The following is a 26,628-nucleotide window of genomic DNA, read 5'->3' on the forward strand; positions in this document are numbered from 1 at the left end:
ACTTTTTTCTGGGTAAATGCAAGTTAGAAATGAAGCTTTAAATAGTTTATTCAAGATAGGAATACTTTAACAAAATAGCTTACCACTGGACCTTGATATCTGCTACTGTCCCTTAGTAAAATGTGGTTCTTATTTTTGAGTGAGCTAAACCTTTGAACATTTTGAGGATTTTCTTGCAGGAGTCATCTTTGAAAAGGTACTAGTGGCCCTGCTAATTCTTAAAGACTGTGTTTATGGTGTGTTGGAAATACACATGAGTGTCTGACAGTGTAATCAGTGGCACTGGGATTCCTATACTAAAAGGATTTTCCGCTTTGATACGGAAAGGGCACTTGTTTGGTATATTTGAAGGCTGGGGAAAAGGTCTATGATGTGCTGTTGTGCCTTCATTACAGTAGCATCAGTTCTCTGATCTTCCAAGGCAGTGCTTTTCTTAAAGCCAGCCATATGGAAACAAGCAGATTAAAAAAAAAAGGTGTAAGAAGACAGTATAGTTTTTATACATCTGAAAATGTCAGACATCATGACCACATCTTAAAATGAGACAGAACTTCTGATGATGTCACTATACATAGGATATTACAGTTTCACAATTTGTTTCACTCCAGGGTAGCATAACACTTTAAAAGTCTGTTCTTGACCTTTTTCAGCCTTTGTTTACCCCACCAAATTGGTAGGTATGAATGAGTTTTGTCTCATTTGCTGGTATCACTGTATGCCACAAAAAGGTCTGGTGGTATCCAAGGGTGTTAAGACTGAAATGTACCTTTTAGTATATGTTAGCAAACAAAAAAGCATCACAGAAATATCAACTTAGGGTTAAAAATAAGTGTGTCCCTGTTAAGAAAAACCTTAAGCACATGCTAAGAGTTAAATAACGTGCTTCAATACTCAGTGAAGCAAAACCTAAGTACATGGAGCAAGAAGGTTAAAAGGAGTAAGTATCTGTAAGGTATTTTTTTTACCCCTTGTATAGCTGCAGTCTAAAAAACGTTTTAATTTCAGGTCTATATTTGAACTGTGGGGTCATGGAAGATCTGCGGGGGAGCTCTATGCATCTTTGAAGAACTGTCCAATGGACAAGATGGTACGCATGTGAAGAACCTGGACCATGTGGTTCTTTAATCACACCAAATAGTACTGCAGCTGCACTAATGAAAGTGTCTTTGCCTTTTTTTTAGCTTCCATATCTACAGTCAGACTCTACTTACAAAGTACATATTCATACATTTAATAAAACACTGACGCAAGCGCAGAAAATAAAAAAGATAGATGTAAGTAGATGTTTAAAAAATCTTTTACATTTAATGTATTCATGTTATTCTTATTGCAGGCTCTCAGTGTATTGAAGTTTAGGTTTATTGAAGATCTTAAAGCAGTTCATAGTTTGTCTTATCAGCTCTATGTGAGATCTTTGTGTCCCTCAAAATTCATGACTTCGTATTTTTTCTTCCAAACAGACCGTATGAATCATAAACAAAGGCAAACAAATATCACTACTGATTTCAGCCCAGTGGGATGAGGAAAATGAGGCTTATTGCCCCAAACTTTAAGATTCAAATGGCTAGAGTTAGGTGCTAGTTTTTTGGAAAATCTGTTGCTTGATCTCAGTATTAGACATTTATTGTTGCAGAATGTGAAACAACTGACTTGAGTTGCAGTCTGCGGATTGTGTGATGCTTTGTTATTCTCTCCTTATGCTCTTGTCTGCACTTGTGCTCTCCTCCTGACTATATAAGTATTTTAATTAGAAAATTTTTCTAAATGACTGTTGATTTTTGCTCTTCCACATTCTATTTTAGCAGCTATTTATCCTATTTACTTCATTTAAAGACACTGAAATTATCTGTATTAATAGTAGCTACTCTTTCCTGTTTGTTCAGTTTTTGTGTACGTGAAACTGCTGAATATGTAAATTGATGTAGCTGCACATTACTGAAATTTTAAACCCCATTGTTCATAATAGGTGTTGTTTTTATAACTTGAAGTTTGCATAATTAATATGCACTGTTCACTTCCTCTAAATTTGGGTTCTGTTCAGTTAATAAAAAATGTCGTGATTCCTGATTTCTAATCCTTAATAATTTGAGCTATCTTTATTCAGAAGAAGGGCATTTAGAAATCCAGAGAAAATTGAGAATGTACTTTCAGTACTAGTCTGTCATTTCTCACAAGTGGAATTGTGGTTTGTTTTCTGGTGTCATGGTGATTTTTGGTTTTGTTTGTGTTTTGGTTTGGTTTTTGTAGGGTGTGTATTTAAAACATTTGATTCTGTTTTTGTGTGTTGGGGTTGTGTGTTTTTTTGTTTTTTGTTTTTTTGGTTTTGTGTTGTTGTTGTTTTTAACTCTGTTTTTCTTTATTGTATAGGCCCTTGAATTTCTGCCATTCAAAGGAAAAGTAAACTTAAAGAATCCAGAACACATCTTCTGGATTTTGGAAGATTATGGAATGGACCCTAATAATGTTCCAGAAGAGCCTTTTCATCTGTATTTTGGTAGATGGGTGCGTGTGTACTCTTGCTTTAGTTCTTATGAGCTTGTATTTTCAGGAACATTTTCTTCAATTTAAATGTAAAAAAAATGTCTTGAGTTTTAAGGGAAGCAGACAATGTAATTATGGCTGAATCTATCACTGCGTGATACACTGATGCAATTCTTGAAAGTCCTTATTGTGACTAGGAAAAAACAGGTTAATTGAGCGATTTGAAGGTGGAAAAAAATGAAGCTGTATCTGGCAACACACCTTATCTTACGCTCTGAATGTTCTCCATGCCTGTGATTTATGTGAAGACACCCTGGGTTTGTAGCTATACGGCAAACCATTGCAGCTGTTGTCCCATCTGTGCTGGATTCCTCAAGTGTTTAAAAATGAGTAAACCAACCTGAAAAAAATAGAAAAATGTATTTTATTTACCTGCTAAGGCTGATGTTGACTGGAGCTGGGGAACAGTGTTGGAAGACCTTTTGAATCTGTTTTCTTCTGGACTGCTGTGATGCTCTTTAACATATTTTGGAAGTCTGATGTAAAAATGTTAGCATTTGGCCTTTGTTTATTTTGCAGTAAATTCTGATCTGTCAGCGCTATCCTAAATTTACATTGTGAGCATGACAGAAAAGCCAGCGAAGATGGAAATTCTGTGTGACCTTAAGTGTGTGCGTGTGTATGCGTGCAGATGTGTTAACATGCATTTCTACTCATCATTTTGAAATTCCTTTAGCTCTGCTAGGAATTACTTTTCTGATACCTAGAATAATAGCAAAGTTGCTTTCATGGTTATTTCTTCAGAAGATTTTTCCCTCTAAATCATTTATATATTTTTGATCTCTGTGTTGGAGAATTTATCTAGGTGTTCACCTAAGGTATCTGTTGCTTGGAAGGAAGTTTGTCATCTTTGCAGATGGCAGAAAGCAAGGTGATGTATCATGAAATGAAGAGTTAACTGTGTATTGGATGGTGCCGTTTCAGCAAGTCCATTTGCCTGTCTGCTTATATCTTGTTTCTAAGACCTGACTGATTTTAAATGTTTCAGCAGATTGCAGATGGCCAAAGAGAACTTATTGAGTCCTACAGCGTAAAAAAGAGACACTTTATTGGAAATACGAGCATGGATGCATGCCTGTCTTTCATTATGGCAAACCATGGGAGAGTGAAACCCAACGATGTTGTATATGATCCATTTGTTGGAACAGGTATGTATTTTTTTCCTGCGGATGGGAGGAACTGCGAGATTGTGTTTACTCTTTGCACCATACTTTCTCCTGGCACAGTGGCTTCTGGTGTTAAATGATATTTGAGATGATACCAAAAGCAGAATGGTTGTCATGAAATGAATGGTTTGTTAACTGGAAAGGGATTTTTGGGTAAAGAGACCAACTTTGGAAGGTGTGAACAGCTTCTTTTACACTTCTGACAAGTCTGTCTTCGCTATAGTATTTTATGTAACGTGGCTTAAACACCAGTTCATGGCGTCATGGACTGCTTAAGATCCAGAGTGACCAAGAACTGGAATTTGGCTAGAGCACTCTCTGCAACCACTTCCAGAATGTTACAGGGGCAGCATTTTGGGAGGTGACTGTTTAGTGCTGAGGGCTCTTCTGGGCATATAAGCCAGCCTAGCAATAATTAAGTCATAGCATGCAATAACAATCAGTTCTTGGTACCATTACGTCTTGTCTTCAGGACAGTATTGTTTATACCATGTATTTACCCCCAGCTGAACTTATTCTTAGTTATGCCAGGAGGGGGAGCTTTTATTCCACGTATTACTGTATGTGGCATAGTACCTTTTACCTAAGGAACACTCATGTGTTTTGTAGGTAAAATAGAAGATCTGTTTTGTCAGGTTGTGCCATTTAATCATACTGTTTTAAGCTACCCATAGTAGTTTGTCTCAAAAGCCTAACAAAGGCTATGTTTCTGACCTGGATTTTGCTAAACTTTGATCAAGATCACGTGTGAGATGCATGCAATTAAAAATACATTAATGGGAGGATGAAGACAATTCACTGCAGAGAAGTTAGGGAGAGAGAAGACAACACTTCAGGGTAACGAGGAGTATATATTCTTATTAGCATGTGGTTTCTCTGTGTCATGGAAAACAGACCAGGGATAGAATATTTTTAGAAACACAAGGCCTCAGTGAACTAAATAGGGCGTTTTTTCTCTTAAATTTTGGTTAATATACCATCTGTTTTTTTGCATGCATAATAATGTCTTAGGAAATTTACTCTTCCTCCTCGTGTTCCTTGCAGATGGGTAGTACTCTTTTAAAGGTTGGAGGAATTAGTCTACTTCATCTTTAAGCAGTTTGTTTCATTTTGGTGTCTATAGTTTTGTGTCTTTTTACAAAAATCTGCTAAATCTAAATCACAAAAAATTCTCCTAGAGCATTCAATCTCTCAGGAGTGAAAATGAAAGAAAAAGAAGGAAGGGTAAAGTTAGAGGAAAAAAAAATCACATAGAAGTTACGAAGATACAGAAACTCGAGATTAGTATTAAGTTGTGTTTCAGTTCAAAAGATAATATATACAAAATTCTCCACAAATTTCCTAACAATTTTAATTGCATTTTTTGTGGCATTGTTGCACAAGACATCTGTAATATACAGGTTTGAGATTAAAGGTACATAGAGACAGTGGAGAGATACTGGGTGGCATGGCATATGTCAGTGAAGTATATTTATGATTAAACAACTAAACAGTGGATTTTGCTCCTACTTTTGCTGATTAAACCTCAGGAATTTCATTAGTTTCCTGCAGTCCTTTAGAGGATTTTCAAGATTGTCGGTGCAACAGTGCCCTGCCACTGGGATTTTAGGAGGCAGTTCAGAGCTGCGAATGATGCGGTGAGTTTGAGCTGATTGGTTTGGAAGGAACATACATGCGGGATTTGAGGAGTATTTTGAAGAAACTGCAGTTGCAACTTTAATACCTGGTTAGTTTCTTCCTGTTTTTTATGCTGAAAAGGTAAATAGTACCAAATTGGCACAGCCTTGCAAAATGGTGCTTGCTTCTCGGAAACAAACTGTTGTTGCTGGATGAGCCAAATCACAAGTCTTCCACATTTGTGTAGGAGTGGACAACTGGAATTTGTCCTTGGAATAGGAAGTGCTTTTGACCATGCTGATTTAGGAGACTTGATTCTTCTTTTTTGTAAAGCAGAATTGGAATGGCCAGGATTGTTTTCCAGTTGTAAAACGTGACTTGTATAAACTGTTTAGATATTCTTTCCTCAGTGTTGGGCAGAAAAAAAAAGCCCGGAGGCTTCTGGAAGAATAAATCAAATGCTTTACCCGAATATTTTTACTTTCTCCTAGACAATCTCTTCTGGTTATTTCAGTAAGCTGCTTGTTTGTACCTTTGGAAGATGTTTGTACTTACTTTACCTTTGCCAATTTGTAATACCACGTAATTGCAGATGACAGGAGCTTTTGCTTTGACATCCTGGAGAACAGTGGTATGACCAGACCCCTACCTGTGCTGAAGAGATGGGGAAAATAGTGTATGATAGAAGGGCATGAAGTTCTGTGCCATCATCATTCTGCGAATAGTCATCAGGGAACACAGTGATTCTTTGATCAACCCTTTGCATACATCTGTTTTGATATAGTAGGTCAAAGGGCCGGCCATAGTAGAGTATTTAAGTATTCACGCACCTTCTGTGTGAACACTATTGACCTGCTACCAGCTAAGATTTATTGAAAGCTGTAAGTTCATGCTTTCCTAACTTTTTTTTTTTACCCCCCTGTGATTAAAAACATTCTTAGATGGGCAAAGTACTTTCTTCTTACTTTCTTTATAGGACTGGGTGGTATGCCATACTTGGGGTCAGGGCTAGCTATGTTTGTCTTGGCCCTCTGGAGGTACCGCCCATCTGTTCTGAGGGATTGCAGCCGAGAAGGGAAATGGGTGACTCCTCTGGGGTGAGTAATCTTGATTTTCCCTGACCCATTTCACAAGACTCATAGAATCATTGAGTGGTTGGAAGGGACCTTAAAGATCATCTAGTTCCAACCCTCCTGCCATGGGCAGGGACACCTTCTGCTAGAATTCTGGCACCTTGCACTAGTGAAAGGAAAAGCAGAGGAATTTTTTTTTTCTCCCTTACCTTTGGTTTTGATAGAGTTCATGAGCACATGATGTAGGAGTTTTTCTAGTGCCCTGAGATGGGATCATTAGCCTGTGCACGCAGTGCATATTAGGGATTTGTTGGTGCTGAGGCGGGGCACAGGGCAGGGCAGCCACCTGAGCTGCTCCTCTCCATGCTGCTGGTGAATGGGAGAACTGGTGTCACCCTCAGAGCCAGCTTGCGCATGTTCCTGTGCTGTTCAACTCTTTGTCCTCAAGCCAGCACCCCTTTCATTTTAGCAGGACTGTTTGCATCCATAAGCAGTTGACATCACTAGTGTGGGGTTCACAGCCTTGTTCTCAGTCACTGTTCTGTTTTAAACCATGCTTTTAGCTACATACCTCCTCACTGACAGCTCGACAACACAGCACTTTGGTAAGCTTTTGCTGTCCATCCTTTGTTTCACGTGGAAGGTGTTAAAGAGATAATGTCATTTGCTCTTTTCTGTTAGCTATTCAACCGCTGCACAGTTTCAAGAGGAAGTCACACATGCTTTTTTGGTAGTTTTTTTTTAAATTAGGAAAGTACATCACAATAGTAGCGATTGAAAAATTAGTTTTATTGCAGGATGAGTATGCTAATAAATGTACTGACAAAGTACGTGACATAAACAGATGCATATTTTCTCTATAGCTTTCACGCTGCAGAACAATTACAGGAACTTTTTTGAGATTGCTGTTTACATTGGAGGTATTTACATTTAACAGGTTCTTGACCATTGCTTCTTACTCAAAGAATGGCCACGTTATACAACAGCTTTGATTTTTAGACACAGTTAAGGAGACTTGAGAATAGACACAGTAGAACTGCTTTACGTTTGGACATGATTTTTGGAATTATTTGCCAAAAATTTAAAGTTCTGCCGCTTGTAAAGTAGAGTTAGAAGTTTTGATTCATGTAATGATTAAAGGATCTTATTGCCTTGAAATACAGAAAGCCATAAACAAGCTCCTAAGAATAGTCTCTGGAGATAAGGAGTGACATAGGGCACAGCAAGATAAGGAAGATCAGGTATAGCAGACAGGGACTTAGTGTTATTATCTCTGATTATAGCTGTTTAGTGATTCTAACCAGTTGGTAGTTTTAATTCTTTTTTTTTTTTTTTCCTCTTGCTTTTCTTTCCTTGGGTCTAGCTTGGGGTCTAGTGTGCTACTGGTGTAAACTCCTGAAGTTCCTGAGCAAAAAACCCTAACATAGATAACATTTATTACAGCAGTTTATACTTTGTCCCTTTTCTCCCCTTTGCAGGTGGCCTTCTAATCTCTTCAGCACACTTTGGAGCATATGTGTGTGGCACTGATATAGATTACAACACAATCCATGGATTAGGTATGTTACATATTTATACACCACTGAAATCTTATTCTCTGGAATTTAAGAACACTGATGGTAGTGAATGATACTTTGCGGATTTTAAAGCAGCATTGATCTTCATAGGGTTTATTTGGTCATGCTTATTTCTACTGTGTGATTGACCAGTTTACGTGTGTCCTATATAAGCTATTCTCTTATTTTTTTTACATGGGAAATATTTAATAAAAGAGTAATGCTAACCAAAACAAAGTTCCGAATAGTAATTACAACAGCTGTGCACTTTCTTACCCTGTGATATAGGAAGATTCTTGTAACCTAACCCAGGAAGTCTAATCCCATTCTTAATTCTCTGAAAAACTGCAGTGCCTATTGTATCTGACTTATTGGACAGCATTATGACTGATGGTTAGTGCAAACATCTTACAAACCAGCATTTTTATGAAGTGTTGCATGTCACCCTATGCAGATGGTACAGCAGAACTGTTCTCATGTATTTTCATTATTCCTTCCTACTTGTGGAGTTTACTTCAAATACTTGTGAGAATGAATAGAATAAGGCAGGAAATAAACTCTGGTTTTGTATGCTACATTTAAGTATTTTCCTTTAAAATAAATGATAGAGTATATGAAAGCCTTTCCTATAAAATAGTTTGAGTATACTTTTTTTTCTGTTCCATGCCCCTAATCCCCAGGCAAGGCAAGCAGAAAGAACCAGAAATGGAGAGGGCCAGATGAAAATATCAGAGCTAATCTCCGACAGTATGGTTTAGAGAAATATTACCTTGATGCACTAGTTTCTGATTCTTCAAGACCAATATGGCGAAAAGGGATGCTGTTTGATGCAATCATTACAGATCGTAAGTTTGTTAGTACTTTTTGTTTCCTAATAACAATGACTAAGGGGTTATTGTCTATGTACGTTAATTTAATGTCTTGGTGAGTGCTCAAACCTGCAGTTTTCGTGTCACAAATACGAGCATTGAGAGCAGCACTGTGACAATTGGATCTGCATTTCACACCTCTGCATTTATTTTAAGGATAGTTACAAATGTGTAATAAAGCTGGCAATAGCGCTGTCTTCCATGCAGAGAATATTGTTTTTCAGTAGACATCAGTATGGTTGAAGATCATCCTCTGAAGAAGTCTTACTCAGTAAAGGCAAAACTTTGGTAATGCATGGAGACTTCTTGTCAGAATGGCCCATGTTGCTGTTAGGACTTGATCTGCAACACACCAAGTCTGCCGTGCAGCTCTTCTGAAGACTTAAATCTTAAGTGCTTATTGAAATGCTTCCAAAAAGAAATTTTTATGCATTTCTGATACATTTAACTACTAGAAGTACTAGTGGTGAAAGAATTGTCCACATTTTTAGAAACCTATTTACTTAACACCATATGTCATGTGTGAAAGGAAGTAAAGGCTAAGAGAATAAGAAGACCTTGATACGGCCATTTCTGATCTCTAGTGCTGGCTCTTACAATGAGACATTCGCATTAATTAGGAATAGGGAGTGTGACTTTTCCTTGTGGGTTTCCTGCTAATTTTTATTTGGACTGATTGGCAGTAAGACAATGTAGAATATTAATATGACTTAGAACTGAGTTTGCAAATTATGTCACAACTTCTACATTTATAAAATAGTGATGTTGGTGCTTCCGTGATGCTGAAACAGACTTCACAAAAACAAATGTGTTGAACACGAAATAGGCATGTTACACTATTAGAAATGTGCAAAAATGCATGAGAAAAGTCTATTTCTGGCTCTTCTTGTGTGTGTGAGAATTACTGTTTGTGTAATGTGTTGGTAAGAAATTCCAATATACACAATTTCATATATACTCATATATTAATCACTGCTGTGTATGTATAATTGTAATTTGGGCAGAGGGTGAGGTTCTCATCTCTGCATTATGCGTTTACTTTGTATAGCACCGTATGGTATCAGAGAAGCTACTCGCAGAACAGGTTCACCAAAGGAAACAGTTAAGTCATCTGAAAAAAGGTAGGTGAACTGTCTTGTCTGTTGTAGAATATAAATGTGTTAATGGAAACCCAGTCACAGTTTTAGAATCTTTATTATTTCTTGGTTGTCTCTCAGTAGTTAAAAAGTAATAGTAATGGTAATCAGAGAAGAAAATCCCTTTTTGATTCTGCTTGCAAAACTAGTATGTCACTTCCTGATATCCCCTTGGTTTTGTTCTCCCTGCTTATCATTTGCATGTGTTCAGGTTTCAAATCCTATTTCTCGTGTCTGTGAGCCACCATTACCTTGTCTTTCCTGTTCGCAGAAAATTCAGTCCCTGCAAGCTGCAAAATCAGTCTAAAATGGAATACCTCTGTTTTACCATAACCTTCTCTCTTGAATTTCCACTGCTTCTTTCTCTTCAGAGACAACATATGGCTTCTCCACTGCCTGGCCTTCCTTGTCCTCTGCCCTGTACTCTAAATTGCCCTTAAGAAAGATGCTGTGCAAAGTAACTGTTCCCAACATGCTTGTGATTCTTCGACTTCCACCAGTACTAAAGATGGTAGTCTAAAGAGCCTGCAGGAGAATTTGGGGAGTTATATTCCTTGTAGTAGAAGTTGCACTACAGGATTGTCCTAGATCATTTTGCAGATCTCAGATCTCAGGGTTTTTTTGTGGAGTTTTCTGTGGTTTTGTGTTTGTTTGTTTTAAGTTAAGATGCAGATGTTACCTGTGCTTTTACATTTACACTTGGAATTTTTTTTTTAGCACAGAAAATCATATCTTCGTTTCATCCAGTTATCACCTAAGTGACATCTTTTTTGACCTGTTGAAGTTTGCAGCAGAATATCTGGTGATGGGAGGAAGATTAGTTTACTGGCTGCCGATATACAGGCCTGAGTATGTATTCTTGATTTCTGGTATGTAGCCTGTCAGACCGGATGCTGCATTCTCACTGTGCTTTCCTTTGGTTCAGCTGGAACTTCCATAATAGTAGCATTTGAGAGTAATGCTCAAACTTCATATTTTGAAACTTTATATGAGGGAAAGCAGATTTTGAAATAACGTTTTTGTATGGAGATAATTCCTGTCTGTTATCAGAAAGAAAAAAGCCTTCACATGCCTTTGCAAATGCATGTCCAATGCGTTGAGGTTTAGGGTTAGAAAATTAGAATTGCAAGGTGCAGATAGATTTCTAAGACAGCAGTAGCAAGGCTCTTATTAATATATTTCTACTAGAGTAGTTGATGGAGATGCATGACAAGGTCCTGTAAGAGAACAGTATTGGCTCTTTGGGGTTTGGCATTGCTAATTTAGCCTTTTGAGAAATCAGAAGTGACCAAGAGATGGCAGTGAGAGGCAGGAAGCGCAAGGGAGCAGCCCTGTTGGGGACCAGAGAGGCCAACAGAGACTGCAGGATGCTCTGCTCAATAGCGAGGCCTGGGATTAGAACCGAGTTTCAGAAAAAAGACATCTTTTTGCATACCTTACTGCAGAATCCCTTAGATAAGGTTTTGAGGGGGTTGTATGTGTGTGTTTGTTTGTTTTTCCTGCACACTATTTAATAGGAGACTGCGGAGCTGAGGTACAGTAGCTGTTTCTAAGTATCTTGCAGATATAGATAAGCTCTGAAGGCAGGTTCTACAATGTCATACGTTTCTATGATGTATAAAGTGGTGGTTGTCCCTGGTTTCACCACGAAAATGATTTGTGGCAGTCCCACATTTAATTATCACATGCTGTTTTGAAAATTTGGAAATCAAAAGGAATAATTTCTGTTACATACTTCCCTAACAGAAAAGTGAACTTACTAGCTTGCATCTTTTAAAATTATAGAATTGGTATCTTAAGCTTTTTTTTTTTTTCTTGTAAGACTGTTCACAAACAATGAATGCCATTAACAGTAGTATAGATAATTGTTCAGGCTGTCTGTCTGTACATGCTTAACCCTGACAGACTGTGTGTGGTTGTGAATTCTTAAACTTCCATGTCAATAAACTCTATTTGGAATTACTGACTTAATACTGGTTGTCAAGATAGCGGAGCTTTTTGTCTGCTCATTGAACACTGGTAAGGGCATGCTTCCGCAGTACAGCAGGATAAAGCGTTTAACTTCAGATAACTAAGAACTGCACATTCTGGTTCTACTTCAGTTGCTGTTTTGGGGAGCTCAGCTCTCTCAAGCTCTAGTTGGGTTGCTGCTTAAAAAGAAAATTTGTACATACTACTATGAATTGACATTATGCAGTGAAGGCTAAGATACAGAAGTCACTATATTATCACAGAGTAGTAGTAATAGTCACTTTATTTTCAGCTGTGATAATGAACACAGGAAGAAATATTAAAGCAAGTACACGAGGGGAAGTTAAAATACTGTTTACTAGTAGGTTGTGCTATCAAATATATCTTGGCAACACCTGTCATCAGGTTCATGTGTTATTTGAGATCCTTGTCTATTACCTTAAATAAGAAACCAAAACAGGATTAGAATGGGTATCTGTTAAAACCACTGGTACTATTGTTCTTACTTGATAATGCTCTTAGTTTTACCTGAAAGAATGTAGAAGTATATGCATTAATGCTAACAGACAAGGCTTTTTAACAAAGTGATAACGATCTCTCTCTCTGCAAGACAGCATCTCACTCCAAATTTTACTCTTTCAATCTGACATTGAAATCATTGTTGAGTCTGAATTCTTTTAATTCCTTTGCAGGTAGGCTTTTATATAGTTATGAAGAGAAACTTTTAAGATGTGGCAGAGTGCTTGCCTTTGCAAGACAGAGGCGCAGTTTGGTGGTACTAGATGCATCAACAGTCTTGTGTAATAGGAAAAACAGTTGAGAATTAATTTGATTCTCCTTCGTTAAAAGCATGTTCTGACTCGACCTAGCAGAGGTAATGACATGAGAAGTGGCTGAAAGGCTGTTTTGCAATCTGGAAGTTTTGGCACAATGCAAAGAGGCAGTACTGCTTGGGATTTTTCCTATTTACAGGTCTGTATTTAGCATTGTCTTGTTTAACAGCTCACTATTTAAGAAATGTCAGGATTTCCATCAGCACCTAGATGGATCCTCTTTTGCGTTGAGCTGTGTTTGACTCCTCTTTCTCCCAGAACAGTACATTGACTTCGTAAAGTGCATTCAGAAAGTCCACTTTACAGGAAGAATACAGAGTTCCTCCTTTGGATCTTTTAAGTTCAAGTGATGGGTGTGGAAGTTGTTTAGTTCTGTTTCTTAATGTCTGACTTCTGTTGACCCACAAACATTGGGGAATCATGAAAACAAGCATTTTGTATTAAATCATACTCGCTGACAATACCGAATACCATTTTCTGTATTATGTTGTAGTAACTATTGCAGGAAAGCTTATTACAAAAACTAAGACTAAATGGTTGATCTATATATCAGTATAGAGGAAGGATGTCTGATCTCATATTTATCTTATCAGCTAGGTCAATACTTACAGAGTAATACTTAGTAGTCCAAGCTGGCAGCGAGGACATCAACAGAAGAAGTATCAAGATAATTAAGAAGGACTTTAAAGCACTGGGTCAGTCAGTTCATGGGACGGGAGCACAAGTGATATTTGCCTCAGTTCCTGTGCTAGCTGGGATGGATGAGGAACTAAATAAAGAGAGGAGCAGAAAAGCCCATCTCATCAACAGGTGGCTTAAGGATTGGTGTCACCGTCAAAATTTTGGGTTTTTTGACCATGGGCCAGGCTTCGTGGTACCCAGTCTCCTCAAATCAGATGGGCTTCATCCTTCTAGGGGGAGCAAGAGGACTATAGCCCATAAGTTGGCAGGGCTGATCAGGAGGGCTTTAAACTAGGTTTGAAGGGGGAAGGGATTGAAACTGGGCTCTCCAAAAATCAGCCTACGGATGGAAAGCCCAAATTAAGAGGGAAATCAGCAGCCCACTTGAAGTGCATGTACACTAATGCACGCAGTATGGGCAACAAACAAGAGGAGCTGGAAGCCATCGTGCAGCAGGAAAGCTATGACATAATTGCCATCACAGAAACATGGTGGGATGACTCATATGACTGGAGTGCTGCTATGTGTGGCTACAAGCTCTTCAGAAAAGATAGGCAGGGTAGGAGAGGTGGAGGGGTGGCTTTATATGTTAGAGAGTCACTCGACTCTGTTAAACTTGAGGTCAGCAGTGACAAGGTTGAGTGCCTGTGGACCAGAGTCAGGGGGAAGTCCAACAAGGCTGACATCCTCGTGGGTGTCTGTTACAGACCACCCAACCAGGACGATGAAGGAGATGAATTATTCTACAAGCAGCTGGCAGATGTCTCAAAATCGACGGCCCTTGTTCTTGTGGGTGACTTTAACCTGCCAGATATCTGCTGGGAGCTCAATACTGCACAGAAGAGGCAGTCTAGGAAGTTCCTAGAGTGTATAGAGGACAATTTCCTTCATCAGCTGGTAAATGAGCCCACCAGGGGCAAGACCCCGCTAGACCTACTGTTTACAAACAGAGAAGGGCTGGTGGGAGATGTGGTGGTTGGAGGCCGCCTGGGGCATAGCGACCATGAAATAATAGAATTTTCAATACTCAGAGATGCAGGGAGAACCATTAACAAAACCTCTACGCTGGACTTCCGGAGGGCAGATTTTTGCCTATTCAGAAGTCTAGTTCAGAGCATACCCTGGGAAACAATGCTTAAAAACAAGGGGGCCCAGGAGGGTTGGACATGCTTCAAGCAGGTGGTTTTGAGTGCACAGGAACAGGCTATACCAGTGTGCCGAAAGGCTAGCCGGCGGGGAAGACAACCGGCTTGGCTAAACAGGGAGATTTTGAATGAAATCAGAAATAAAAAGAGACTTTACCGACTGTGGAAAAAAGGGCTGGCTACTTATGAAGAATTTATGGAAATAGCTAGATCATGCAGAAAAAAGATCAGGGAAACAAAAGTGCAATTTGAAGTTAACTTGGCCAATTCTGTCAGGGATAATAAAAAGTCCTTCTTCAAATATGTTAATAACAAAAGGAGGGGCAAGGAAAACCTCCATTCTCTGTTGGACTATGAAGGAAATATAGTTAACAAAGATGAGGAGAAAGCTGAGGTACTTAATACCTACTTTGCCTCAGTTTTTACCAGTAATACAGGTGGCCCTCAGGACAACTCATCTCTGGAGGTGGTTGGCAGAGATAGGAAGCCAAATAGGCCCCTTGTATTCCAGGAGGACATAGTTGGTGATTTACTGAGCCATCTGGATCCTCACAAGTCTATGGGACCAGATGGGATCCATCCTAGGGTGATGAGGGAGCTAGCAGAAGAACTTGCCAAGCCGCTCTCCATCATCTTCCAACAGTCCTGGCTCACTGGGGAGGTCCCATATGATTGGAAATTGGCCAACGTTACCCCAGTCCACAAAAAGGGCTGCAGAGCTGACCCTGGCAACTACAGGCCTGTCAGCCTGACCTCGGTGCCTGGCAGGGTTATGGAGCAGATCATCCTGAATGGAATCACACAGCACCTTCAGGATGGACAAGCGATCAGACCCAGCCAGCATGGGTTTAGGAGGGGCAGGTCCTGTCTGACCAACCTGATCTCCTTCTATGATCGGGTGACTCACCTGGTGGATGAGGGGAAGGCCGTGGATGTGGTCTATCTGGACTTCAGCAAGGCCTTTGACACTGTCTCCCATAATATACTCTTGCAAAAGCTGGTAGCCCATGGCTTGGACAAGTGTACTCTACGCTGGGTTAAGAACTGGCTGGAGGGCCGGGCCCAGAGAGTGCTGGTGAATGGGGCTGCATCCAGCTGGCGGCCAGTCACTAGTGGTGTTCCCCAGGGGTCAGTGTTGGGTCCAGTCCTGTTTAACATCTTTATTGATGATTTGGACGAGGGGATTGAGACCATCATCAGCAAATTTGCTGATGACACCAAGTTGGGAGGGAGTGTCGACCTGCTGGAAGGCAGGAGGGCTCTGCAGAGGGATCTGGATAGACTGGAAAAATGGGCTGATTCCAATGGGATGAAGTTCAATAAGGCCAAATGCCGGGTGCTGCACTTTGGTCACAACAACCCCCTGCAGCGCTACAGGCTGGGCGCAGAGTGGCTGGAGAGCAGTCAGACAGAAAGGGACCTGGGGGTGCTAATTGACAGGAAGCTCAACATGAGCCAACAGTGTGCCCAGGTGGCCAAGAAGGCCAACGGTATCCTGTCCTGTATCAAAAACAGCGTGGTCAGCAGAACAAGGGAAGTGATCCTTCCCCTGTACTCTGCATTGGTGAGGCCACACCTGGAGTATTGTGTTCAGTTCTGGGCCCCTCAGTTCAGGAAAGACATTGAAGTGCTGGAGCGGGTCCAGAGAAGAGCAACACGACTGGTGAAGGGACTTGAACATAAGACCTATGAGGAGAGGCTGAGGGAGCTGGGGTTGTTTAGTCTAGAGAAGAGGAGGCTTAGAGGTGACCTCATCACTCTCTATAACTACCTGAAGGGAAGTTATAGCCAGGTGGGGATTGGTCTCTTCTCCCAGGCAGTTAGCAATAGGACAAGGGGGCATGGGCTTAAACTCTACCAGGGGAAATTTAGGCTGGATATTAGGAAGAAATTCTTTACAGAGAGAGTGATCAGGCATTGGAATGGCCTGCCCAGGGAGGTAGTGGACTCGCCGTCCCTGGAGGTTTTTAAACTGAGATTGGACATGGCACTTAGTGCCATGATCTAGTAAACGGACTGGAGTTGGACCAAGGGTTGGACTCGATGATCTCTGAGGTCTCTTCCAACCCAGTCGATTCTGTGATTCTGTGATTCTGTGATTACTGTTCCTGTGGTCCCATGCAAAGGCCTTAATTCCTTAAATTCCTCTTTCAGTATTTGGAGAAATTGAAAGCAATCTAAAGAAAGGTATTTCTCTAGAAAATAGTGTGCTGAGGAGATGGAGGCATTTAAAACACTAACTGCTTGCTTATAGAGGCAGGATTTAATTACAAGCCAGTGTTGCTACCATGTGATGTTAAAAGATAATGCAGTTTCTTTTTTTTCTTCCCTTTAGAAAAGGTAATTACAATGTGGCACGTTTGTAACACCAAGTGCTGAGGTGTTGGAATGTCACTGTCTAAGAGCTGGTTTAATATAATTTGGAATTGAAGTGTAATGGTTTTCCTTTTAGGGAGACAAAGTTAAGGCTCTTGTTCCTGCATCTTCATATATGTTGACTCTGGAATACATTTTTTAAATCGCAGCTCTGATTGGATAAGTTATTACTCTTGATTGGCTGAGATATTTTCCACTTAAATTATACAGGCAGGCCTGTGTGCATACGTTAACATCCTGTAAATACCTGTAGAAAATGTGTGGGAAGGTCGCTTTACTGTGAAGTTTGAATTTATTCTACACATTTTATGTCACAAGATGTTTGAAATGTAAAAACTCTGGAGCGCCAGTAGTTGAATTTATTTCATCAGATTAAAATGCATAGCAGCTTTCTAGCATAAGCCATTTTGTGAAGAATCTGTGTGGGTTTTGTTTCAGATGAAAATCTTCCAGTTCGTGAGCTTACAGCTCTATGAATGTTTATTTCTTCCAGATATACAGAAGACATCATTCCACGCCACCCGTGCCTGAAACTTATTAGCAACTGTGAGCAGATGCTTTCCAGCCACACATCAAGGCGCCTGATAACCATGGAAAAGGTGAAAGAATTCAAGGTGAGATTGAATTCTTGATTATATTGTGTGAAATAGTAGCTATTGCATTTCTGAAAAGTTTGTGCTATTCAACATTTGATCCTTATTTCTATCACAATTGAGTTTTTTTATTACAAGAGTTAGAGTTTTTATAAAATTGCCACACACTTTTTTAAAAGAAATTGGGTAGTGATTTAAGGGACCGTTCTGGTTTTGATCTTTCTGTTTCCTCAGTATTTGATAAATTTTTCGTCCTGAGAAAACCACTTAATATTGTGAAAGCAATCTTTGAACTTGTGGTTGCTTACGAAAGTTGCATGCACTTATCTTGGAAAACCAAACTGTGAATCCCATCCACAGATATATCTAGATGCCTGAGTTCCCATTGATTCCAAAGTGTAATTTGGTGCCCAAGTAAACACTAAATGCCTTTCTGGGTCTTGCAGTACAGGTAAATCATATTCAATTCTGTTAATTCATTTTTAGAGTGGTACTTTTTTAGCTTTTGAAATACTATTGTAGCTGTGGCATAAGTACAGTGAAGCACATGGAGGTTTTTTGTTTGTTTGTTTTGGGACACACTAAGTGCTTCTCCTGGGGCAGTGAGACCTGGGAGTATTGCATTCAGGTCTCCTTTCCATTATTCCTGCTTCTCACACCTAATACTGTTAGAGGAGATGCTGAACAAAGGTGAAGCAAACTCTTAATGAAAACACAGGCAAACAGTGAGCAAGTCAGTTTTAGTACATTCCTTGTCAGTTGGAAGAACTGTTTTAAATGGCAGGAGATACAGTCAGACCGCTGTGTCTGTGTGGTGCTTGTGCTAATAATCCAGCAGGGTTTCAGTGCTGCATTCATAATGCTGATGGTGACTGAGATCCTCAAACAACATCTGAAATTTTTTAAAACACTCTATGTGGAGCTCAGAGCCAGAGCGGCCAACTTCACCAGTAGCAAACCCAGAGGTAAGTTATGGAAGCTTCTGACATCTATGCCTAAGGGTGTTCATGGAGGTTTTCTGCAGGAGTTTTATTATTGCCAGTGCTGTAAGATAACATGTTCTGATTTAAAAAATATATCCACCCTTCTGTGAATAGACTTTCATCATTTGTTATTCATGTTTTGTGCGTCACCTGTTCTTCAGTACATGCTTTGACAAGTTCATGTCTGGAAACACTTAGCTCTGAGCACCTGATTCTGGTTGGCCGTCTTACTGCTTAGATCAAACTGTGCAGGTGCTTACACTTGGGGCTCCATATGTCTTCTGGATAATTTAACGATAGAAGAACCCGTGTACTGTTTACGACAATGCAAAACCTGTCTAAATATCAAAATACATACTGACTCCTTAGGTAGTGCCTGCTTGGTTTAGAGCCTTGTTGTTTGATATCCAAGTATCCAAGATTTCCCCATCCCAGTGTCTCTTACCTGGGACGTGTTTTTTCCTGTCTTAATACCTTGTTCAACCTTTGAATTTGATATTTCTGACTCACAAGATATGATGATAAAGTTCAATAGTTGGAGCTTTGTCTGTTTTTCTTTTCCCCAAATGAAAGAGTGAATTTTTATGAATATACAACCATTTATGTTTTCAGACAGTTCCTGCCTTCTTTACTAAACTGGTTTGTAAGAGGCACTGGCAAATGCCTTTTAACTAGAGATGAATTCAGTCAGTTACTGAATGTGGAACCGGTGATGCAGTTTGATTGTGCTTGTAATATAATGGACAACAAAGCGAATGTAAAAGGGGAATGTGTTGAATTGCTGTGTTGATTTCTCATAATTAATCATAAGCGCAAAGAACATAAAGGTTGGATTAAAAACATCACAAAAGGTGGTATATGACTCACTGTCTTGTAAGCATCCAGTCTGTTCTATTGAAGTTTATGATGAAATCGTGCTGCTGACTGGAAAAGATTTCTGACTGAACGCAGTGTTGATATGAACAGATTTTTCGGCATGTTCACAATATGAGCAGAAGAGTTGTTTGGTTTTTAACATTTAAGGTCTTTTTTTTGGATGGCCATGGTGGTCATTAGGAACTCCCTTCTCCCCAGTCTTACATTATAGTGATAATAATAAAAGTGAATGAAGGCAGTTGTTGTAGAGGGCAGCTAGCAGTAGCCAACTAATGACTTCTAGTCTTCTAAAACTCTGAAGGAAGAAGAATTAGACAGGTGAAGAATGAGAGAAGTAAAGAACAGGAGAGTGGAACAGGGGACGAACAAAACAGAAGTGATAGGAGGTGAGATCTTAACTGTCCTGAGGTATTACTTCTTTCTATGGATGTTAATATTCATTCTTCTGGTATTAAATGGATACAGATCTCCCCAGTATCTCTCTAAACCAGAAATAAAACTTTCTAATGGTTATCGTAGTGGGCAGGGCTGTGTGGGAGTTTGCCCTCACTGAACTGTGGAGGTTTTTTATAAGTGATAAAACATCACTTCAGTTTTCCAAAGACTATGGACATTGATATGTGAGAACTGAAATACAGTGGTAGTGGAAGAATGAGAAGCTGTTGGCCAAGTAGTTTTGTGTTGCAACGTCTGTGAACTGTGATCTCGTAAGAGTCCAGTCTTCTGCTTTAGGTCAGAGGAGATTTGAATCAATTCTTCCAGCCTGAATCAAGTGAAAATGTACTTTGCATTGTGCCAGTTTATTTTTTAAAAGCTTTAAAAATATAGTTAGGTAACACTAAAAGGTCTAAGTCTGTGCCACCCATATCTGAATTGTCCTTATTTTGTTTAAATGTCAAATAACTGGTAAATGGTTAATCAGCAGGAAAAATAGGAGTATGAAAACTCGAAGCATTATTACTGCAAAGGGTCTTGGGAATCTGTATCTGGTGATCAACCAATTGTAGGGTTGTTTGGTGTTCCCTTTCTTTACCAACAGTATCTCCACCTTTGTGTTTTCTGAGGCTTGTTGATTTCTCCATGCTGAATTATTTCAGCTATTGCCAAATTATTTGTTTCATTCCTCTGCTGGCTGCCTTACAAAAGTATATGGTATCTGGCTGGTAAATGCTACCTGATTCTGAAGTTTCTCATCAGGACTTAAAAAAAGTATATCTGAGGAGAGATCTGTAATTGACAAGGGCTAAGAGAGACTCCTAGAAGTTATGTAGCAAGATGAAGGAGGAAACTTGACTGAGGGGCAAACTCTGAGCATATGACTGTCCATGAAAGGACTGTAGCAGTGGGCATGCAAATCCACCACGCTGAATGGGTCCAGCATTTCCATGTCATGCAGATGCTCCAGAGTTGTTACTGGTGTAGAATTTTTCCTACTGGATTTAGCAGCATCCGTTCCAGGATATGAGCCTCTTGCCCCTGATTTGGAAATTGCTCAGTCTTGTTTATAGCTGTATAAAATTAGGACAAGTGGTTTCTGTAGCAACTGTCCCCCACCAGATGTAGAGTGGTAGGAAGCTGTGATAAGGCTAGGAAGACTTTTTTTAAACAAAAACTGAATGTGGGTAATTACCCTGAGGCTGAACTGAAGCCATGCTAGATTAATAAAAACCTTTAGAATATCACTTAATGCCAAGAGTTAAAGAAAAACAAAACTTGCATGTTATCTTGAAGCTTCCTTCTCTTTCTTCCACCTCTTTCATTATTTATTAGAGATCTGTAACACCTTTTTTAGTGTTGTCTATACAGTAAGTAAGTATTGAGTTGAAAAACTCAAATTAACGGAAAGCAGTTTGGTAGCTTGTGCTTTGACTAGAGCTTTGTTGGTTTTCAGTTGTTACAGAAGTCATCATGAAACATTTCAGAGCAGAAGTTTTATGTGATAACTGTTGTTTGCAATTAGTCTGTTGTTTTGAGAATTTGAATTATTCAAAGTGAGAACCAAGGTGATGATAAAGAATGATCAGGAATTAATGAACATCTTCAGTTCTGACTTTTACAAACAAAGGAAGAAGTCTTTGTCGTCTTGGTAGTGCTGGTAGACTGGGGAAAGAGCTGACTTAGTGCCAAGTAGGCTGATCGGTGCTGCTCAGTCTTGGAAATTATTTCTTGGGAAGTCTCATTGTTTTGTGTCAAATAATCAATTACAAACTTTATGCCTTGATAAATTTGTACAGTTGTTTTAAAGGAAAAAAGTGAAAAAAGCTACTCACCTCTAGATGCAGCTGTGTATCACAAGCAGTACTTCTTATTCATATTCCAGAGGAGGAAAGAGACTGTCTCCCTTAAAACACTGGTTCCATTCCATTCTCTGAATTTAAACTTTTTGTTCTGTCAGAAAGCAAGAGGAATGAAGAAACATCCATATTAACTGCATTGAACGGTTAATGCACTTGAGGGAGTGTTGACACCGCCACTGACACCCTCCGTAAGAGATCTTCTCTTACTGAAAAAGATTCCTGCTAAATATTTAGAGTTCATATTCTACCAAATTATGCTACTCAAGAGCTTAGCTGGGGATGTTTGACTGGCTTCCTTTCTGAAACAGGCTAATGCCTCATGCCCAGGCAAATTCTAGTGCAAATAGTCACGACAAATTGTTTCATGAAGATGATTTTTGACAACGATTTATCGCTGTGAAGTTAAATGCAGCCTATCCCTAGCGTTCAGATTGTACCCATTCAGCTCCCTGTGTACGTATAAATACCCTGCGTTAATCAGTTCAGAAATCATTAGTTTCTGAAAACAAATTCCTTTTACTTTGATCAGTTCTCATGTTGCCCATAAAGCTTTTCACTGGGAAGTGTCAAGTGAGCGGCATCTCCAGGTAGTTCAGGGTTTCTTATTTTCATTTCCCTTTTTTAAGAAGCAGTTTCCAATCTGTTATTTTTCTTTAAAGTGGTTGCCATCTTTCTTGGGCAGTCATGTCTGTACAGTGGAGAGGTAGGGAACAGGAGCTCTTAAGCTGGAATTATTGTGATGTGGGCCAGGAGCTGCCTTTGTCAGCTCTTCCAAGAATTCTGTCCCTGCCTGCAGATCTCCTGTTGTCTAGTGAGCGATGATTTGCACAGCTTTTGATGAGGCCTGGATTTACCAAGGGGATTCTGCTGTGGAGTGATGCACCAAGCCCGTTTCCATTTGGTGGTCGCAGATGCTGCTCTTACAGCTGTGATTAACTTGAAGTTTGTTCTCTTGCATATCACATCCTCTCTTTGCCCTAACCAACTTGCGGGTAGAGGGGGGTAGTTCCTTTCTTCCTTCCTCCCTTCACCCTGAATCAGCATTTTGTTGCTTAAGGCATCAAGATGAGTGGTGTACAGATGTATGACCTCTTGGGGGGTGTGGGGATTAGCTTTCAGGGTCAAACATCCTATTTATTTCTCAAAACAAGCAAATTATGTAGAATTATCATTAAAACACATCCTAAAGTTATAAAAATATAGTATATATCTTGGTCAAAGAAGAATTACTGAACTGCAAATTCAGGGGAAGAACAAGTGCTCTTTTCCTCAGAGTGACCCTGCATAAGAGACCTGGAGAAGTGGGTGAAGGCTGGCGGTGAGAGGAGCACGTCTTAAATCCTTCTCGTTTCCTGACTGCCAGTAGTAATTGTTTGCAGTGTGTTCGTTTTTTTGTGGTGTTTGTTGTTTGTTATTTTTGTTTTGCTTTGTTTTTCTCCTGTGGATGTGTTACAAGCCTGTTGATTATTGACCTGAGAGTAGTCTTAGGCATGTCAGTCTTTCCCAGGTGACCAAAAGACTATAGATGCACTGTGACTGCAGTGGCATTACTGAGGTTATTTTCTCCTGCCGTTTTCCAAGATTGCAATATTTAAATAGAACTAATTGGCTGCTGCTGGTGTAACGTTAGATATCCACATGGCACTTAACATTTAGCAAGTTAGCTTAAGCCAGTGGCATGGTGCTGGTGTCTGCTAGGATAGCAGCCGAGAGCTGCTTCATAGGAATATCTCATTGTGTCCAGAAGAGGGCACTTGTACATGCATATAAACATCTTGCTATGTTGAAAAACCTTTTGTTTCGCTCCTTTAGAATGCATATTAGGATATCCAAAGCAAGATGAGGTGTTGATGTTGCTAGGTGAAAGCCTGGACAGGCTTCGAAATAGCTGAAGGGGGAGATTGTCCACTACAATTCAGTTCATCCTTGCATTGTAATGCTTCTGTAGTATGAAAATATTGACTTAAATTTACTTTTATGTTCCTGTGCCTTATGCTAGAGCATTCAAGAGCAACCTCATTTTCAAATATGAACAACACTGAACCGAAACTAAGTAGTGAAGCAATCTGTATGTTGCTGCACTGCTGAAAAAAGTTGCAGTAATGAGGATACATTGAGAAAAAACATTTAGTGGAACAGAGCTTTAGTTCTGTGGTATGCTTGTTTTTGTTTTCTTTTTGCACAGTTCAGTTGTTCTATGTGAGGCTGTTTATCTCAGTTCTATCTTGCCATTAGGTATTATAAGCTGATGTCAACTATAAGCATTACATGTGTGTTTTAAAAGCTGCCGTCAGTTTTCTTTAGCACTCTGATTAAAGTCGTATTTATTGTGATTTACTGTGTCAGTTTTAACTTTCAGAAGTACATGAATACTGCATAAAAAACAAATCCTCTGATAGTGCTTCAGTATCTGGAGGAACACAAATAACTAAAATGAGTTCCTATTCTGTTTGTATCCACCTTCCACAGACCTCTGATTGAATTCTCCAGATGGTATTTTTTGTGGAAACTAATCTTTGTGTTTTCCTTTATGAAAGTATGTGTGGCATAGCACGTCCGCTCTCATTTATTCATGCAAGGATTGGATTCTGATGGTGTTAGCGGAGATATTTCCAGTGAAGCAGCACTTCAGGTGTCTGGTACTGACAACTTGCAGCAGTTTGCTGCACAGAGTAGAATAATGAAAATCTGAATGAGTACATAAAAAAACAACCAACCAAAACAAAAAAACCCACCCAACAAAAACTTGTATTTGATCGGTGTCAAATGAGAATCCACTGCATATGGATTTTCATTTCTGTTAAACGTTAAGACATGGCAATAGGCTGTATATGTTGTTGTTAGTCCTTATGGAAACCTTAGCATTTTATTTTTTTAATTCTGTAATCAATCTAATGAGTTAAATGTTTGCCATTGAATTGTAAAAAGAGGGGAAAAAAAAACCAAACCACCAAACCAAACAACTTTACTCTTGCTTGTAATTGTTTGAAAAAGTCTGGGGGAAAACCAGTGGCGATACATGCTGAACATACTACTGTAAAACCTAATGCTTGCGTTTTGGTACCATGCAGGATCAAGATCAGAATTCTTACCAATTGGATGCTCAATATATGCCATACAGGGGACACAATTCGTTCCGTGAGAAGTATTTCAGTGGTGTGACAAAGAGGATTGCCAAGGAAGAAAAAGACAATCAGAAGTAAAATATAATATAAACAGATTGAAAAATGAGGAAAGAATGAAGATCGTGTTTCTTTGTAAGGACATCTGGATATGAACATTCATTTGGATGCTTCAGAAAAATAAATACTGCTTTTAATTTTAAAACAAGATGAAAACCCACAACACAGGTTGAAAGCAGTTCTTTTTAATTAGCTTTGTTTATAGCAGATTTTATTGTACAAGTTTTTTGAGTCTTATTTAATTTATATTTGTACTTTCAAGTACTAATGATGATTGACTAAAACCATTATTATTGTTCTTTCACCATTAACGTTTACAAAAAAGTAGTAGTATTATTTGGCTTCTTAAACTGTGAACATCTGGCTGGTTTAGAAACACGTGGTGGTGATCAAGGATTGCTTATTAAGAAGATCATTTTCATTTGTTTTGTTTTTTGTAAATGGCATACAATAAACCAGAAAAGATTGGTTTGAGGTGGTTTTTTTTTTTTAATTGTTGCATGCAATAACTGCTCCTATGAGTTCTGGCTGAGGCCGGCAGTGTTTAAAACAAACAAAAAACACAAGGAGACAAATGTGCACACGCACATGCACCCCCCAAGAAAAAAAGTTTCTGTGACCTGACAAACTCTGGAGAGCCTATTAAACCCTCTGAAGCTTGTCCACATCTGAAGCTCATCTGTACCTTGGATTTGCTTTTGCATTCCTAAACCTTGACTCTTGGTCAAGCCAACTGTCTGCAATTTTTGGTTCAGAAACTGATAGTTAAAGCAGTAACAACAACAGCATAAAATCACTAATGGCTCCCTAATGGTATTAAGCTTAATCAAATCTTTGAAATTGAAGCTCTATTTGTTAAAGGGCAAACTTTGCTGAATCCACACCATGTCCATCATGCAGATACCTCATTGGAAAACCACTAAGCCCATTAATTCTGGATGTTAATGGCTCTTCTCATTTTGGTGGTCAAGTATGGTCTAATATTCTTCAGCAGGGCGTTGGTGAATGTATCAACTTGCTCCAGCCTCATGATCTTTGTAGATTATAATCTTTAAGTGCCTCTCCAAAAACCCAGTGATACCTAGGAAGGCACAAGTCATTGCGTGTGTTTGATCGAGTTCATTAACAGAATTTGCTGTTCTATGTGTTGAGGTCCTTAGCTGCAATAGGGTAAGTTCACATACTCAATGACAACGTTCTCTGACCTTCTGGATCTAATCTGTGGTGTGTTAGGAGGTTCTGAAATAATGATTTATTTTCTGTGTTTCCATTATAAATCACTTTATTTTGAGACTTCTAATGTCAGCCATATAATAGTTGTTCTGGGCTAAACTTGGAGCGAGATCAAAGCTCAGAAAATTTTTCAAAAGCAGAAGTTGAATTGATCACTTTCAAATATTACATCAAAAAAATTACTGCTTCTGAAAACCTGTCTTCATGTAACTTCTGACTCCAATTTTAGCATTACAATTTGGCATTCAGCTTTTATTACTTTACAAATTAAAATTACTTTCTGTTCTTCATAGGCAAGGAATTTTTCTAGATGGATTTATTATGCATTTATAACTTCATTTTCATAGAAGTTACCCTACACAGACATGACCTAAATGGTTATACAAGATGTAAGGTAGTGGCAAATCTGGCTCTGTCTATTCAAAGAGAATGATTTAGTTTTTTTCCTCTCTGCCTGGTCCAACTTTTAGTCCATTCAGCAGCAGTGGTGCGGCCTCTGT

The 26,628-nt window shown here is 39.2% G+C and overlaps 1 protein-coding gene across 12 annotated transcripts in view; it reads left to right on the top strand.

The window, feature by feature from the left end:
- The window catches only part of TRMT11 (tRNA methyltransferase 11 homolog), a 31,588-nt gene extending 6,219 nt beyond the window's left edge, over window positions 1-25,369 (top strand). For 3 of the 12 annotated variants that reach the window (XM_065056855.1, XM_065056860.1, XM_065056857.1), the window contains exons 4-13: window positions 1,006-1,087; window positions 1,182-1,274; window positions 2,368-2,502; window positions 3,530-3,689; window positions 7,876-7,956; window positions 8,634-8,798; window positions 9,871-9,943; window positions 10,676-10,807; window positions 17,458-17,578; window positions 24,785-25,369. In XM_065056855.1, coding sequence (XP_064912927.1) covers window positions 1,006-1,087; window positions 1,182-1,274; window positions 2,368-2,502; window positions 3,530-3,689; window positions 7,876-7,956; window positions 8,634-8,798; window positions 9,871-9,943; window positions 10,676-10,807; window positions 17,458-17,578; window positions 24,785-24,916 — 1,174 coding nt within the window. In that variant the 3' untranslated portion in view covers window positions 24,917-25,369. The other 9 variants (XM_065056856.1, XM_065056861.1, XR_010471350.1 and 6 more) reach the window with 8 other exon arrangements.
- The last annotated feature ends 1,259 nt before the right edge of the window (window positions 25,370-26,628 follow it).

The sequence above is a fragment of the Columba livia genome, chromosome 3 (genome assembly GCF_036013475.1).
Source record: "Columba livia isolate bColLiv1 breed racing homer chromosome 3, bColLiv1.pat.W.v2, whole genome shotgun sequence".
NCBI classification, from domain to species: domain Eukaryota; kingdom Metazoa; phylum Chordata; class Aves; order Columbiformes; family Columbidae; genus Columba; species Columba livia.